Source organism: Aquarana catesbeiana, linkage group LG11, assembly GCF_042186555.1.
Source record: "Aquarana catesbeiana isolate 2022-GZ linkage group LG11, ASM4218655v1, whole genome shotgun sequence".
NCBI classification, from domain to species: Eukaryota; Metazoa; Chordata; class Amphibia; order Anura; family Ranidae; genus Aquarana; species Aquarana catesbeiana.
In genome coordinates this window covers 3,439,021-3,454,825 of record NC_133334.1, presented here as the reverse complement: position 1 = coordinate 3,454,825, position 15,805 = coordinate 3,439,021, and the positions used below count along the sequence as shown (strand labels likewise).

The 15,805-nt window shown below is 44.4% G+C and overlaps 2 protein-coding genes across 2 annotated transcripts in view; both read left to right on the top strand.

Annotated features, from left to right (window-relative positions):
• The window catches only part of NUCB2 (nucleobindin 2), a 202,963-nt gene that overhangs the window by 138,190 nt on the left and 48,968 nt on the right, over positions 1-15,805 (top strand). The gene's annotated exons all lie outside the window — the stretch shown is intronic.
• LOC141111809 (hemicentin-1-like) overlaps positions 1-15,805 on the top strand; it is an 89,168-nt gene that overhangs the window by 63,340 nt on the left and 10,023 nt on the right. The window contains exons 10-11 of the mRNA XM_073603952.1: positions 12,196-12,513; positions 14,615-14,647. Coding sequence (XP_073460053.1) covers positions 12,196-12,513; positions 14,615-14,625 — 329 coding nt within the window. The 3' untranslated portion in view covers positions 14,626-14,647. The remainder of the gene's footprint in view (positions 1-12,195; positions 12,514-14,614; positions 14,648-15,805) is intronic.

Sequence of the window (15,805 nt, the reverse complement as noted above, 5' to 3'; positions counted from 1 at the left end):
AGGTAAAAAACTTTCAGTGTGCAGCTCCCTCCTCAGCCCCCCCCCAATACTTACCTGAGCCTGATCCTGATCCAGCAATGTGCACAAGAGCAGAAGCTCTCCCAGGTCTCTGCCTCCATTGGCTCCTGCTGCTGTCAATCACAGCCAGTGAGGAGGAAGTGGGAGCAGGGCTGAGCCACGCTCTGTGTGTCGCAGACACACAGATGTGGCTCGAGAGCGAGCACGCACAAGTGCCCCCAGAGCAAGCTGCTTGCTCTGGGGGCACTCGGCAAGGAGGAGGGGCCCAGACTGCCGGCGGGAAACCCAAGAAGAGGAGGATCGAGGCTTCTCTGTACGAAAGCAGGTAAATATGACATGTTAGAAATTAAAAAACAAAATCTGAACCTTTACAATCACTTTAAGGACATAGTCCACACACCAACATTCATTTAAGAAGTTTTCCACCCATTTTAAAAGAAAATATTCCTTACATCAGGCTTTTGATTGCAGTGATTTTTTTTAACATTCCACTTTCAAGGCCACAAAACACATATTCTTTACTTCAGCCTCGTGACTTTGTCTTGCAGCACCATTGCTCCACACTCCCAATTCAGGCCCTTGTCTGATCCTCCAGACAATACTCACACTGGCAACGACTATCTTCTCCCAGCTGTACTGACCCACATTGTCCCATGGACAAAGCCTCCTATCTCCCAGGTGGAGTCCTCAACTCTATTCAGCTCCGATACTATAAGGTTTGTGCACACATTCACAATCAGCAGGTACTGGAGACCATTAAACATGGACCCAGGGTTGGAAGCTTCATCCCACCCAGTCCTCTGCAAAGCTTCCAGGCTCCAAAACCTCATACCAGAATTTACCAATTTTGGAGAAAAATGCAAAACCTGCATGAGAACCCTGGGTGACACCAGAGCCTACTACACCATGACATGGCGCAGTCCCATCACATGGGGTATTTTGGCATCCTATCCCTCTCTACTGGATTTATTGAGCCTAATAATTCCTTTAAATGTTCTTGTGACTGGCCAATAATTTCCTTTTTATCTCACAATAAGCAAAGGATTCCGACCTCAACAGCCCAGGAGTAAGGGGGTGCTACACTATAAAAATGAAAAAGTCAATGTGACCTCTAACAACCAATCAGATTCTGCTCTCATTTTTTTGGTGCAGAAAGTAGCATGAATACTTTTCTGTGGATGACTTTCCTATCCTTTTTCCTGTTGTCATAGAATCCCTTGCTTGGGTTCATAGTGTGCACAGAATGTTATTATCTTTATATCAGGACAGATCAGGGGTTTAGTCTCGGATGGTTTCCAGGTTTGTATTGTCCATTTCCCTCCACATCTGCTGGCAGCTCCTTTGAATAGTTGGACTTCCTCTGTGTATAGAATCTTTCATCCAGCATCAGACAGGTTCTCTTCATCTAGATCCAGCTTCCCAGCATCTCCACTGACTTTAGCTGGTCAGACATAATGGAGGAATGATGGAGCTCGCAAGCAGGCCCGCCCCGGGTGACGCATCTAGGGGGGCACCACCAGGGGTTCTGCCCCCACCTGCACTGAGAACCGCTGTTCTTAGGGTGTCACTGCTGCCGGATCAAGTGTAATGGACAGGCAGGTCTTCATCCTAGTCCTGCCCAGTGCCCAAACAGCCTATGTCTTTTCTGCGTGAGGCATCCCAGAGAAGGTTAGGCTTCAAAGAAGGCCCTGGACTGGATGGTGGGGTGCAGAGGAGGCCCTGGACTGGGGGGGTGGAGGAGGCCCTGGGCTGGGGGGAAGAGGAGGCCCTGGACTGGGGAGTGCAGTGAAGACCCTGGGCTGATAGGGGGTGCAGAGGAGGCCTTGGGCTGCGGAGTGCGGAAGAGGCCCTGGGCTGGGGGGTGCAGAAGAGGCCCTGGGCTGGAGGGTGCAGAAGAGGCCCTGACCTGAGGGGGGGCGCAGAGGAGACTCTGGACTTGGGGGATGCAGAGGAGGCTCTGGACTGGGGGGTGCAGAGGAGGCTCTGGACTGGGGGGATGCAGAGGAGGCTCTGGACTGAGGGGGTGCAGAGGAGGCTCTGGACTGAGAGGGTGCAGAGGAGGGTCTGGATTGGGGGGGTGCAGAGGAGGCCCTGGACTGGGGGGGTGCAGTGGAGGTGCTGGAGTGGGGGGGTGCACAGAAGGCCCTGGACTAGGAGGAGTACACCGGAGGCCCTGGACTGGGGGGTGTAGAGGAGGCCCTGGACTTGAAAAGTAGGGTTGGTAAATGAAATATTATCCGAGGGTGGTCATGGATTCCCTCTATTTATTCCATATATGTATTAACTTGTCTATTCCTATAGTTAACTAGTCTATTAAAACTCTGATCACATGTTACTGTTGATAGCACAATAATATAAGGTTAGCTATGAAAACAAACACACTGCTTAATAAAATATCTTATTTATTTCCCAAGAAAATAGAAAAACGCTAACATGAAAATACTAGGGAAAGATATTACAAATCATATAACACCAGAACATATAATACAAGAACATCAAAGATACTTATCGCACGGTCTCCTCGGCTGGGCTCAAAATGGTAGCAAGGGGGAGCACTCTGACTCGTTCAGCCCTTTATACTTCAATCATACACCATCCAGACCCAACCCCATTGCCATCCCATCTAGACTTTTGACGAATCGCAGTACTTTTGGGGCAGTCCTCCTCAATATATTATATTACTGTCCGTCCTGCTGTATTGGTCTCTAGGGGCAGCATTGTCCATGTATCATGTCTATATATCTTCAATGCCTTTGGTCCTTTGATCTTCTGTAGCAGGACATTCATCAATCATCTTGTCAGCTATGGTTCCTTTCAAGCTTGCTTGCATAGCATTATAACATCAGATGGTCTGGAGCCAAGCTTGTTCAGTGTTGATGGAGGCCTGATCTCTTCTTTCAGATATGCTACAAAGCTTTGATGTGCATCTTGTTACATTCCAGACCTGGTATCAACCAGAAAGAACATCAGATCTTTACCCTTTAAAGCCATGGAACTGCAAGTATCAGCATGGCTGATCTTTGGGAATAGGAAACAGATATGTAACAGATCTATGACAGATCCAATTCAAACTCTGGAGAATACCAAAACTCTGTTACCAATAAACGCAGTAACATTGACAGAGAAACTCCAGAAATATGACATTAAACCATGTTGCCTTCCAAAATTACCACTTTGCGCCTAAAGGGCGCATATCACCCTTCTTCAGACACAGCTCCTATGGAACAGTCCATAACTGTCTTAACGTATTAAGTTTTCCAACAGGTCCTTAAGACACAGCTCTTATGGAACAGTCCATAACGGTCTTACCGTGTTGTGCTTCCCAACATGTGCCGTTTTGCCACTGAGTGGCACACCACCATCATTCTTCTGCGACAGCTTCCATGTCACCATCCTGTGTCTTCTCATTTCCGGTATCTTAACGATGGGGTGCACAGGCAAGGGGTGTCCATTCACTCACCATTCACCAGCACACACTCAGAGCCACATATTAACCAGCTTTCAGATACAGAGTCTCAAGAAGGGCCTTACTCACCCATATTACTAACCTAAAATACACATATGTCACACTATACCAAGACATAGATCAACCCATTACCATAATATATACATATATATGTGACCCATCAAATTACACATCCAACCTTCTATAACCCTTTACTGTAAATACTGGTCAGGATTAGGCAGGCTTGCTCACAATTGCCTTTCCTACTGCAATTTTGGCACGTCAGCAGTATTTCAGGGCCCTGAATTGGCAGCAAAGCCTCTAACTTGTACGAAGAGACCTTACCGTCAATTCGTCCCTCAACTTGCATAGATAAATGCGAGACCTTCCTATATAAATGTCGAGTCCAACAACACATGACAACTTGGACCAATGACGAAACTGCAGCAATAATGAGTAATACTACAACGGGGTGTATAAAATAATTCAAAATACTGTTGGCCTTACAGGAATGTCCAAATATTACCTCCCACCAATACCCTCCAGCATCATTTTCTAGTTGATGCACTACCTCTTTTATTTTATTCTGATCATGGTAGATGGCTATAGTAGCATTAGCTCTCTCTTGCTACAGCATCCTCATAAGGCTCTCATCTCTATTCCAATCTGTTAACCATTCCTGTATCTTCCTTCCCATACCAAGGTTCAGGGCTCTCAGACTAAAAGGGTGTTGTAGTTCACATCCACAGACAGATTGGCAATATGCGGTACCACATAATTCCACTCCTGTGTCTGGATTTCAGAGACACCGCCAAGGGTACACCATGCTCCTCTAGCTATTGTTAGGTTAACAGAACATCTAAGTTCCATGACTAACGTTACATTGGTATCCTTTAGGACAAAGAAACAAACTCTCCTATGTCCCAAATAATACACCGGTCTTCCCTTCCCGGCAATGTTCTCCCCATCCAGAACACTGAGTGAGGCATCTTCCCAACATTTTTCATTCACCACCGTGTATTGACCTGGCATGCAAAGGACGTCATGGTCATGCCTTCAACAGAGGGAAATATCAACCTGCCTCCAGCTTCCACCCTCTCTGATCACATGTGGGTAATTTTAGCCTCAGATGCAACAAAGTAGAATCCCCAGTCAGCAAGCCCATTGATACCACCGAATACACAGACTGAGTCTGCACTTCTGTATATGGGATCAATGAGGAAGCATAACATCTCTCATAATCCAAACTAGCACAGCCCATCCAGGCAATCGACCACAACCTTGGATTAGTGTAATGCTGTGTACACACAACCGGACTGAATCCCATCGGACTTTTCGACGGAGTTTTGACGGAGTTCCGTTGAATCGGACTTGTCTACACACAATCACACCAAAGTCCGACGGATTCAACCATGATGACGTACCGGACTAAAATAAGGAAGTTCATAGCCAGTAGCCAATAGCTGCCCTAGCGTCGTTTTTCATCCGTCGGACTAGCATACAGACGAACAAAATTTTTCGTCCTGACTCCAGTCCGTCAGAAAGATTTGAAACATGTTCTATTTCTAAAGTCCATCAGATTTTCGACAGAAAAGGTCCGCTGAAGCCCACACACGGTCGAATAGTCCTCCAGATTCCTTCCGTCGGACCAGTTCGGTCGAAAAATCCGGCCGTGTGTACACGGCTTAAGAGATGTGCTTTGGCAAAATCTTACTGAACTGTGATGCTAACTCATAAGGCCACTGCCCCTCATACAGAGACTGTACAATCAGTTTGATGTTGGTTGATAATTCCGCCTGCCCCTGCGTGCACGCCAGAGCCCATGACATATTTTTGCCCCGTATCACCACAATATCTACCAACCTCTTAAAATGGTGGATAAAATCCTGAGCCACTTTAACCTGGGTATTTACGTGACTTTGTTGAAAGTTATCAATAATGTCATTGATCTCTCTCTGAGTAACAAAGCCCTGCTTACTGTCAGAAGCTATGGTTGAGAGTTTGCCCCTCAGGAGATCGATGTCCACTCCATTAACAACACCCATCCCAGCTCCTGTTCCCCCCCAATATATTGCTGAATACATCCCTCCTCTTCCAGTTACTCCTCAGAAACGAGTGTCCTGCATGAACCTCATTCTGTGTCCGCACATCTCTGGGAGTAAACCACTGATATAATGACTGCACTTGATTCAGTGTATATTCAGCATATACAGGGTAATAGGATTTGATCAACCACAGTGAGACGTTGAAGTGCCATGTGGTGAAGGCTTACTGTACCCTGGTTGCCAGTGTTTGGGAAGAGCTTAGATCTATTTGTAGTGGTTCCCCTTTCTCTAATGGAACATGCCCCTGTGTGTAGTCACTGGCATTTCCTGTGCAGGGTTTCAACCTCTCAGGTGAGACATCAACCAGTCTTATTTCCCCCATGTTAAGTTCTGGTATACCACATGTCCAGTAACCGAGAGCCTCTCTATAGGACTGATAAGACTGAGATACCACCCCCATGAGCAAATTTTCACCCCCGTTGATGTATCATCTGGAGCTCCCTTGTTTGGCCTACAGACACCTTACTATGCCCAAGTGTCAGCCTCCTGGGCATCTGAATCATATCAATTTGGTTATGCCAATATATGCCACACACAAAAACATATATCCCTTCTTTTAATTCCTCACCAAAAACCCCATATCCTACGTCCCTTGCTTCCAAAGGTTTGAATAGATTGTAATTTTTCCCTAACCAATAACCCATTTTATTTATATATATATATATATATATATATATATATATATATATATATAGTTGCATCCACAAACGAGTGGAGGTATTCCGATATGATATTTTGCAAGTCTTGTTTATACGCAAGTCCTCGAGATGTTGAGTTAGGATTAAATCGTCCAAAAGCGAAAGAAACTTTGTATTGCAAATTGCCATGGTGACCCCATTGGTAAGTCTCTGGTAATTTAGTACTCTCTCATATAATTCGAGCCTTTCTCCTTCTCTCAACTCCCCCCCTGCCTCCCCTTCTGGCCCAACAAGTCCAAGATTGACACAACAAAAGTGGATGCATAGTTTTCCTCAGGATTTTCCCTTTCCACATCATCCCCTGAATGTTCGTCTGCATAAATTTGAGATGTTACATGGCTCAGATGGATCGCCAACAAGACAATTATGATCCTTACATCCATTCTCCAGAGACCTTGCCAATCTTTGCTCCACCAGGACTCTGGAAAAACAAGAACAAGAGCGGAATCAATTCTTATCAGCAGTAACTTTTACATTGATTGGAATGAACCCACTTCTCTATCTCCCTCTTTTTCATGCCTTTTGCACCCTTTTTGTCAATGAGTCACTTCACTTTGACCACCTGATCACTAAGGGTCATAGTGACTGTGAATGGTCCGGTCCAGTTTGCATCCCATGAAGACTTCGAAACAAAGTTCTTCACCATAACCCTGTCTCCAACCTTCAAGCTAACGGGAGACCTTTCAGGCTGCTCCTTCTCTTTAGGTGCCATGTTATTTGAAACGGATTGCAAATACCCCTTTACCTGTTCTTGCAGCTGGACCAGAAATGTGTCCCCTTCAGCACTCTCTCTCATGGGGGTACTCAGTATTGGGTCTGCTGGCTGGCTGAGGTTCATCATTCTCCCTGTCAATAACTGATATGGTGTTAATGATGTACCTTTTGCTGCAGACCCTCGTACAGCCATCATGACTAAAGGCAGATGGATCAGCCAGTTCTTTCCTGATTGCAGTACCATCTTCTTAAGCCTTTCTTTCACTGTTCGATTCATTCTCTCAACCATCCCCGCAGACTGTGGATGGTATGGTACATGGAATCTCTGTACTACTCCCTGCAGCTCACAAATATTTTTCATGACCCTGCCGGTAAAGTGCGTCCCCCTATCTGATTCCAGGACTTTGGGGAATCCCTATCTTGAAAATACTTCGGTCCACAAAGCTCTAGCTGTGGCAGTAGCAGAGTATTTTCTCAGGGGTAGAGCCTCCACCCACTTTGAAAAGACATCCACAACTACCAGCAGATATCTGTATCCTCCAGGGGCACTTTGTAATGGACCAACAAAGTAATTCTGTAGGTTTTCCCAGGGTTCATTAGCTACCGGTACCCTTGCTAATACTGGTTTCTGTTCCTTTGGCCTAGGGTTCATTTGTGCACAGATCAAACATTCTTGCACTACCTGTGAGATTGTTACCCATTGTCTCCCACCAGTATCTAGCTTGCACAAATTTCAAGGTACCCTGAACACCCATGTGGTCTGTAAACCTGTGATTTTCAAGGGCTAAATCCTTTTATTGCTGGGAGGGCACTACAAACCTTCGTCCTTCTGAAGTCTCTCTTAACAGTAGATCGTCTTGTAATACATATTTTTGGGGAGCATCTGCCGCTTTTTTTCTAAGCTGCTTTTTGATTGAGCTCAAGGCCTCATCCTTATTTTGTTCATCTGCTAAACATGGGGTAGGCGTCCTTAGCACTGGCAAGAGTTCATGAGAACCTGCTTTCACCTCCTGCTCCTCAAAATTATGTTCCTACCAGGTCTGCCTCCCTTCAGCATCATAGGGTGTCCACTTGACTCCTATCAGGGCTGCCTCCTTTGCCAGCTTATTTCCTGTGTTGTTGCCCACAGTAACCTCCTCTCCACCTCTTTGGTAAGCTTTCATCTTAATTATAGCCACTCTCTGAGACTCCACACTTGTTCTTTCCCATATATCTCTTCTCCAACGAACCGTTCTCAGTCACCAGTTGTTCAATCTCATAACTCAGTTCATCACACTCACAAACATCTGTATCTGCATTGGCAGCTATAGCCGAAATACCTTTATGTACATGTTCTAGCTTTTCTATCAATTCTGCTCTATCTTTACACCACTCTAATTCTTTTTTTTCAGAGACGTCTTTCTTTTTCAACAACATGCATACGATATTGGCCATTCTCACCTTCCTGCCTTTTTACGACGACTTTTTAGGTTTTGTCTCATCATTATGAATATTACATTGTTTCAAAAGATCATTAAATTGATGTGTTAAAGCATTTTCTGACATAGTATTGAATTTAACACAGGCATGTTTTTTAACCACTTCAGCCCCGGAAGATATTACCCCCTTCCTGACCAGAGCATTTTTTGTGATGCGGTACTGCGTCGCTTTAGCTGACAATTGCGCATGGTCGTGCGACGTTGTACCCAAACAAAATTGACGTCCTTTTTTCCCCACAAATAGAGCTTTCTTTTGGTGGTATTTGATCACCTCTGCGTTTTTTATTTTTTGCGCTATAAACAAAAAAAGGGCGACAATTTTGAAAAAAAAAGCAATATTTTTTGCTATAATAAATATCCCCCAAAAATATATAAAAAAAACTAATTTCTTTCTCAGTTTAGGCCGATGTATATTCTGCTACATATTTTTGGTTAAAAAAAAACAAAAAAACGCAATAAGCGTATATTGATTGGTTTGCGCAAAAGTTATAGCATCTACAAAATAGGGGATAGATTTATGGCATTTTTATTATTTTTTTTTTTTTATTAGTAATGGCGGCGATCTGTTTTTTTTTTTTTTTTTATCGTGACTGCGACTATCGTGGTGGACACATAGGATACTTTTTTGACACTATTTTGGGACCATTGTCATTCATACAGCGATCAGTGCTATAAAAATGCACTGATTACTGTGTAAATGAAACTGGCAGGGAAGGGGTTAAGTGTGTCCTAAGGAGGTGTTCTAACTGTAGGGGGGATGGGCTACCAATGACATGACAGCGATCACTGCTCCCGATGACAGGAAGCAGTGTATCTCTGTCATGTCACAAGGCAGTACGGGGAAATGCCTTGTTTATATAGGCATCTCCCTGCTCTGCCTCTCCAACCGCAATCGCGGTGAACATCAAGTTCCCGGGACACGCTACCGCGGCAGGTGAGCGCACCCGATAGGCTGCAAATTTAAAGGGACGTACAGTCACGCTCATTTGCCTGCCCGTGCCATTCTGCCAACGTACATCTGTGTGCGGCAGTCTGCAAGCGGTTTAAGAAACTCTTCAATGACCTCCATTGATATGCTAATTAGTCTACACTGAATCTTGTTTAACCAGTCTATACACAGCAGCTACAGACACAAGACACACAGAGACACAGACACACAGATAAAGCTGTTTTAAGCTGTTTAAAGCTTGTAGTTCCACAACCAGGAGACATGCACACTCTTAATCAATGCCTTACTATCTTCTTATTACCACTGATTTTTAGCCCTATTATCTCAGAATGCAGGCCACATTGAACTTCTATTGGAACAGAGAGCTTTTTCACTCTCGTGGGGGAAAAAAATAAAAAATAAATAAACTAATAAAAAATAAAAATAAAAAATAAAAATCTATATTTCTCCCACTTTCTCCTCAAAGATGTGTGATTTATCCTGTCAATCTGCAGGCTGCATCAGATAACCAGAGGTGATCAGCCCCTCCCTCACCAGCCCTCTTGATCGGCTACACAGACCTAAAGCACACTAACAATACAATAAGCGTTAACATATATACATATACCAGCCAAAAATCTCTCCAGGTTTTGCGCGTCCGCTCACTGATGAAATATTTCATAGAACTTTCAGGACCACTCAAGCAGGGCTTCAGAATTCACAAACCAGCGTGAATCTTGTCCACAGTAGAGAAGGCTTCCAGTTCTAGATGTAGTTGTTTCATTAGCTTAAAGGGGCTCAAGAAAAAAATACATTAGGGTTTGGATTCTGTGCAGAAATAAATTCCACATGCCTTCTGGGGTGCCAATTGAAATTAAGTTGGAATGTGATAACTTTTAAACTAAATATTATCGGAGGGTGGTCATGGATTCCCTCTATTTATTCCATATATGTATAAACTTGTCTATTCCTATAGTTAGCTAGTCTATTAAAGCTCTGATCACATGTTACTGTTGATAGTACAATAATATAAGGTTAGCTATGAAAACAAACACACTGCTTAACCACTTAACGACCGTCCACTGTACATATACGTCGGCACTTTAAAGATGGATATCTCGATAACAGCAGCAGCTGCTACCACAGCCGAGGTATCCATCTTTTCAGTGGGCGGTTCTGTTTATGATAATGGTGGCCCCCCTCCCGTCGCTCTCCTGCGCCCTCCGCCACTTACCGGAGCCGTCGGTAGCAGTGAAGACGATCGGGTCCTTCTCCTTCCTTGGTATGGATACGAGTGAGAGGAAGATGGCCCCCACCCGTCTCCATACCATAGCAGGGCGGAAGCGACGTCAAAAGGTCACTTCCGCTCATACCTCTTAAAGAAGGGCCATTTTTTGGTTGTCATTTTTTCAAATGACAATTTTTTTTTTCTTGCATTTAAGTCCATTTAAGTACTTTTTGCTATAATGAATATCCCAAATAAAAAAAAAAATTCTTCCTCAGTTTTGGCCAATATGTATTCTTCAAAAAAAATTTTAAAAAATCGCAATAAATATATAGTCTAAAAAATAGGGGATAGATTTATGGCCTTTTTATTAGTATTTTTTCTTTTTACTAGTAATGGCGGCGAACAGCAATTTTTATCAGGACTGCGACATTGCGGCGGACAAATCGGACATTTTTTACACTTTTTTTTGGACAATTGACATTCATACAGTGATCAGAGCTAAAAATAGCCACTGATTACTGTATAAATGTCACTGGCAGGGAAGGGGGTAACACTAGGGGGTGATCAAGGGGTTAAATATGTTCCCTAGGGAGATGTTTCTAACTGTGAGGGGATGGGATTGACTAGAGGAGGAGCAAGATCGTTAGTAGCAACAGACGATCTGTTTCTCCTCCCCTGACACAACAGGAATTTCTGTGTTTACACACACAAATCCTCGTTCTGGCTCTCGTGTTCGCGATCACTTAAAGGAGCCGCCATACATATACAGTGATTCGTGCAGGAGAACCATCTTGCCTTCCGTATATGCACAGGAGCCTGTCGGGAAGCGGTTAAAATTAGTGTACTGAGGTTTGTACTGTCTGCTACATACTCGCTTGTAGCACAGTCATTAAAGCATATGACCCTTTAAGCTCCTCCCACTGTTGATGCAATCTGGCCACACCCACGGTGTTGGCATGGTGCCGCTATATTGCCACATACCCATCTTTCTTGGGGGGGGGGTGCAAAAAAAATGTCCAGCCCCGGGTGCCAGATGTGCTAGCTGCGCCACTGTTCACAGGGGTTTATAGATTTGTCCCCCTTCTACTGGCTGATGAATATTCAGCACAGGGAGGGCAGTGAAGGCTTCCATAGTGATGTATGAAGTTCACACTTCTGGGTCCATTATTACTTCTCTGAGTTTTCTGAGGATCCATTGAAGTCGGTGAGAGTCCCGGAAAGTTCTGTGTTTGTGGTGACACAGATGTAGATGGTGACCTTATGTCCAGAATCCCGGTATCCATTCACAGCTCCTCTCCAGGACGGTTCCTCAATCATTTCAGATGAATGGACTTTATCCTTTTAGGATATGTGAGTGCGGTCATGTCACTTTGTGTTGGTCTATCACATAAAATCCCAATAAAATACATTTACGTTTTTGGTTGTAACATGAGAAAATGTGGGAAATTTCAAGGGGTATGAATACTTTTCCAAGGCACTGTAGTGTCTCTGATGACCAGAATCTTCTATCCTTCTATCGTATCTCTCACTCTACACTCCATACACAGAATAACACACATCTGTTTGTATTTATCATTACAGAGAGACCGCCCACATTATCCAACATTATTGTCCATCCAAAGAGAGTGACAGCCAATCAGGAGGCCTCATTCCAAGTAACAATATCAGGATACTCCCCCCGAGATCTACAAATAAAATGGTATAAGGAGTTCAGCACGTTCCCCAAATCTGAGGTGACAATATCTGATCCAGAGATCGGATTGGACGGTCTGTATAAATCTTACAGCACGCTGACCTTCACCCCGAAGGTGACCGATCATAATACGACCCTCCGGTGTGAGGTGACACACAGTCAGTCCAAGACCATCCGAGAGAAGCAATATACTCTGCACCTGACAGGTGAGATCTCCGTGTATTCTTCATATGTATGATGTGTTCATATGTCATTCATTAGATGAGTCCAGAGGGGGCGCTCCATGTACATCCCATCACCCTCATCCCAGAGGGGGGCGCTCCATGTACATCCCATCACCCTCAGTCCAGAGGGGGGCGCTCCATGTACATCCCATCACCCTCAGTCCAGAGGGGGCGCTCCATGTACATCCCATCACCCTCAGACCAGAGGGGGCACTCCATGTACATCCCATCACCCTCATCCCAGAGGGGGCGCTCCATGTACATCCCATCACCCTCAACCCAGAGGGGGCGCTCCATGTACATCCCATCACCCTCATCCCAGAGGGGGCGCTTCATGTACATCCCATCACCCTCATCCCAGAGGGGGCGCTTCATGTACATCCCATCACCCTCAGCCCAGAGGGGGCGCTCCATGTACATCCCATCACCCTCAGCCCAGAGGGGGCGCTCCTTGTACATACCATCACCCTCAGCCCAGAGGGGGCGCTCCATGTACATACCATCACCCTCAGCCCAGAGGGGGCGCTTCATGTACATCCCATCACCCTCAGCCCAGAGGGGGTGCTCCATGTACATTCCATCACTCTCAGCCCAGAGGGGGCGCTCCATGTACATCCCATCACCCTCAGCCCAGAGGGGACGCTCCATGTACATCCCATCACCCTCAGCCCAGAGGGGGCGCTCCATGTACATCCCATCACCCTCAGCCTATAGGATTTAGGAACACAAACGTCTGGCTGAACGGAATGTTCCTGTTGAAGTGACTGCAGACAGGAGGAGGAGAACAGTGTTGACCGTGGCGCTTATCACAAGAGGAAATAATAGAAATTGGGAAAGGTGACCTGTACTGTGTAAGCAGAGGACACAGGACAGGTCATCAGTATTGTCTGTCATCTCCCTGCAGATGACATTTTCTCCATTACTGACTTTCCATGCCTTGTTTTGCATTATGTCTATGTGGAGGCGGCCATCTTGGTAGAGCAGCAGGGTTTTGCTTCCTCATACCAGAGCTGCCCCCTAGATTATTGGTTATCTGTTGACTGGAGGGGTAATGATAGAGGTGGAGGAAATACAAATCCACAGGATGGATGAAGCAGTTAGATTTTTGCACTGCAAGTCTTCAGGTGCAGCTTCCTCTCCAGCATGGAGAACAGTGAGCAGCAGTTCCAAATCTGGTGAGACTGCAGATACACAGCTAAGAGGCTATGGAACAGGAGTGTCCTAGGAAATGCACCGTGTTTTTTTTAAAGAGGAATTCTCAGGGTACTGCTTAATATTAACACTTTTAGACATTCCCTATGAAACAGCAACTCTTCATCTTTAGGTTCAGGTCCACTTTGTCACGTCATTGTGTCCCCAGACTATGTCCGGCCCGCAACTCTCCAATATGTAGCGCTACCCCTGAGGGCTGCTTAAAGATATTTGACCCCAATGACCTTGCAAGTCTCCCGACACCTCTGACACCCTGGGTTCTGACATTTCTGAATGCAATTACATAGACACCAAATTATGACACAGTAATCAAATAGTTCATTTATTAACTCTTAGCAACTATAAACAAGATAATCATAAAGATAGATCTCAAAAGGTGTTCTATTGGGTTGAGGTCAGTCATGTTCCTCCACCCCAAACTCACTCATCCATGTCTTTATGGACCTTGCTTTGTGCACTGGTCCAATTCATTTGGTGGAGGGGGGATTATGGTGTGGGATTGTTTTTAAGGGGGTTGGGCTTGGCCCCTTAGTTCCAGTGAAGGGAACTCTTAAGGTTTCAGCATACCAAGACATTTTGGACAATTTCATGCTCCCAACTTTGTGGGAGGAGTTTGGGGAGGGCCCCTTCCTGTTCCAACATGACTGCGCACCAGTGCACAAGTAGTATACAGTGAAAATATACATGAAACAACCATTATGGACTCTGAGAACAGTGCAGGGGGGGGGATGGGATTTATTTGGGGCTGATTTGAGCTCTGTGCTGTTGGGTTTTCTTATTTTCATGGATCCAATTATTAATATATTGATATTTAATGATTTTTTTTAATTTGATTTATTTTATATTGGTAAATATTTCTTTTGTTTTACAGGAGATTCTTAGTAGCCAGAAGCAACAAAAACTGGTAAGAATTATTTATAAAAAACAGAATCTTGCGAGCTACCATGTGAAAGTCCAAATGATAATTAGAGATGATTAAAGGAGAGCTGCTAGCATTGATCACGCCCCATATGCTCGGGCCAAATAAACATTTATACCAATATAATGCTGCACTATCCAAATGTAATGATATGGTAATCGTACTAAATCATAATATTACTGACTGCAGTAACATAGTGGTGGTGAGATATTCTATTCCTATGTAAAAAATCTAGTGAACATAATAATGCAATCTTATGCAATTACAAGTTGCGATCATAAACAATAAAAAATTGCAATCCTATGCGATCCTCCTAATGACAACCTGCGTAGCATACACTCCTCTATATACACATGTACTATTCATATGCAATAGAGAAATTTACAACCCTATGTGATAATTGTGATAAATGCGATAATTGCAGTGACAACATATAATTTACATCAATCTATATAAAAGTGCATCAATATACATACGGAGCATGTGACCTCCCACCTAAGCTCGGTCAAAACACGCTTTTAAACCACCTCTGGGTTTATGGTCAGCATTCAGATCCTTGGATGGTTGCTTGCACCAATATTCATATGGAAAACAGAGAAAACTGGATAGTGTTTTACCGTTTTTTAAAAGTTTTATTTAAAATGACAATATTCCCTATATTAGGGTACTCACATTAAATAGGTGCTATGAGCGCACCACTCTGTAACAAGCCAATCAAATATAAAGACGCTGTACTGGTGTGTCCTCTCCCGCTCTGAGAACACCCCACTATCTCACAAGCCGTCCTGTCCCCTCCCCAATATGTATCAATACCGGTAAATGTCGCCTCCCCAACATGTATCGATACCTGGAAATAACGTATCTTCCTCAGGGGGAATTCTATTGGACGGTTGAGATGTCAATCATTTTCTAGTGTCATTGCGGCCATTTTGTTGAAGACCAAGGGCATCCTATAGTTTATTATATGCTCGCAGCCATTTTCTGATAGGTCAGAACGCTCTACACTACCCATACTGCATGCCGTGTATTGTGACCAAGCACAGTAACAAAGAGGCATACGAGCAGGAAGAAGGCTACAACAAAAAAAGAAGGGAAGATTAGGGGAAGGGATTTATAATTTGAGTGGGACTACCCTCACCAGGG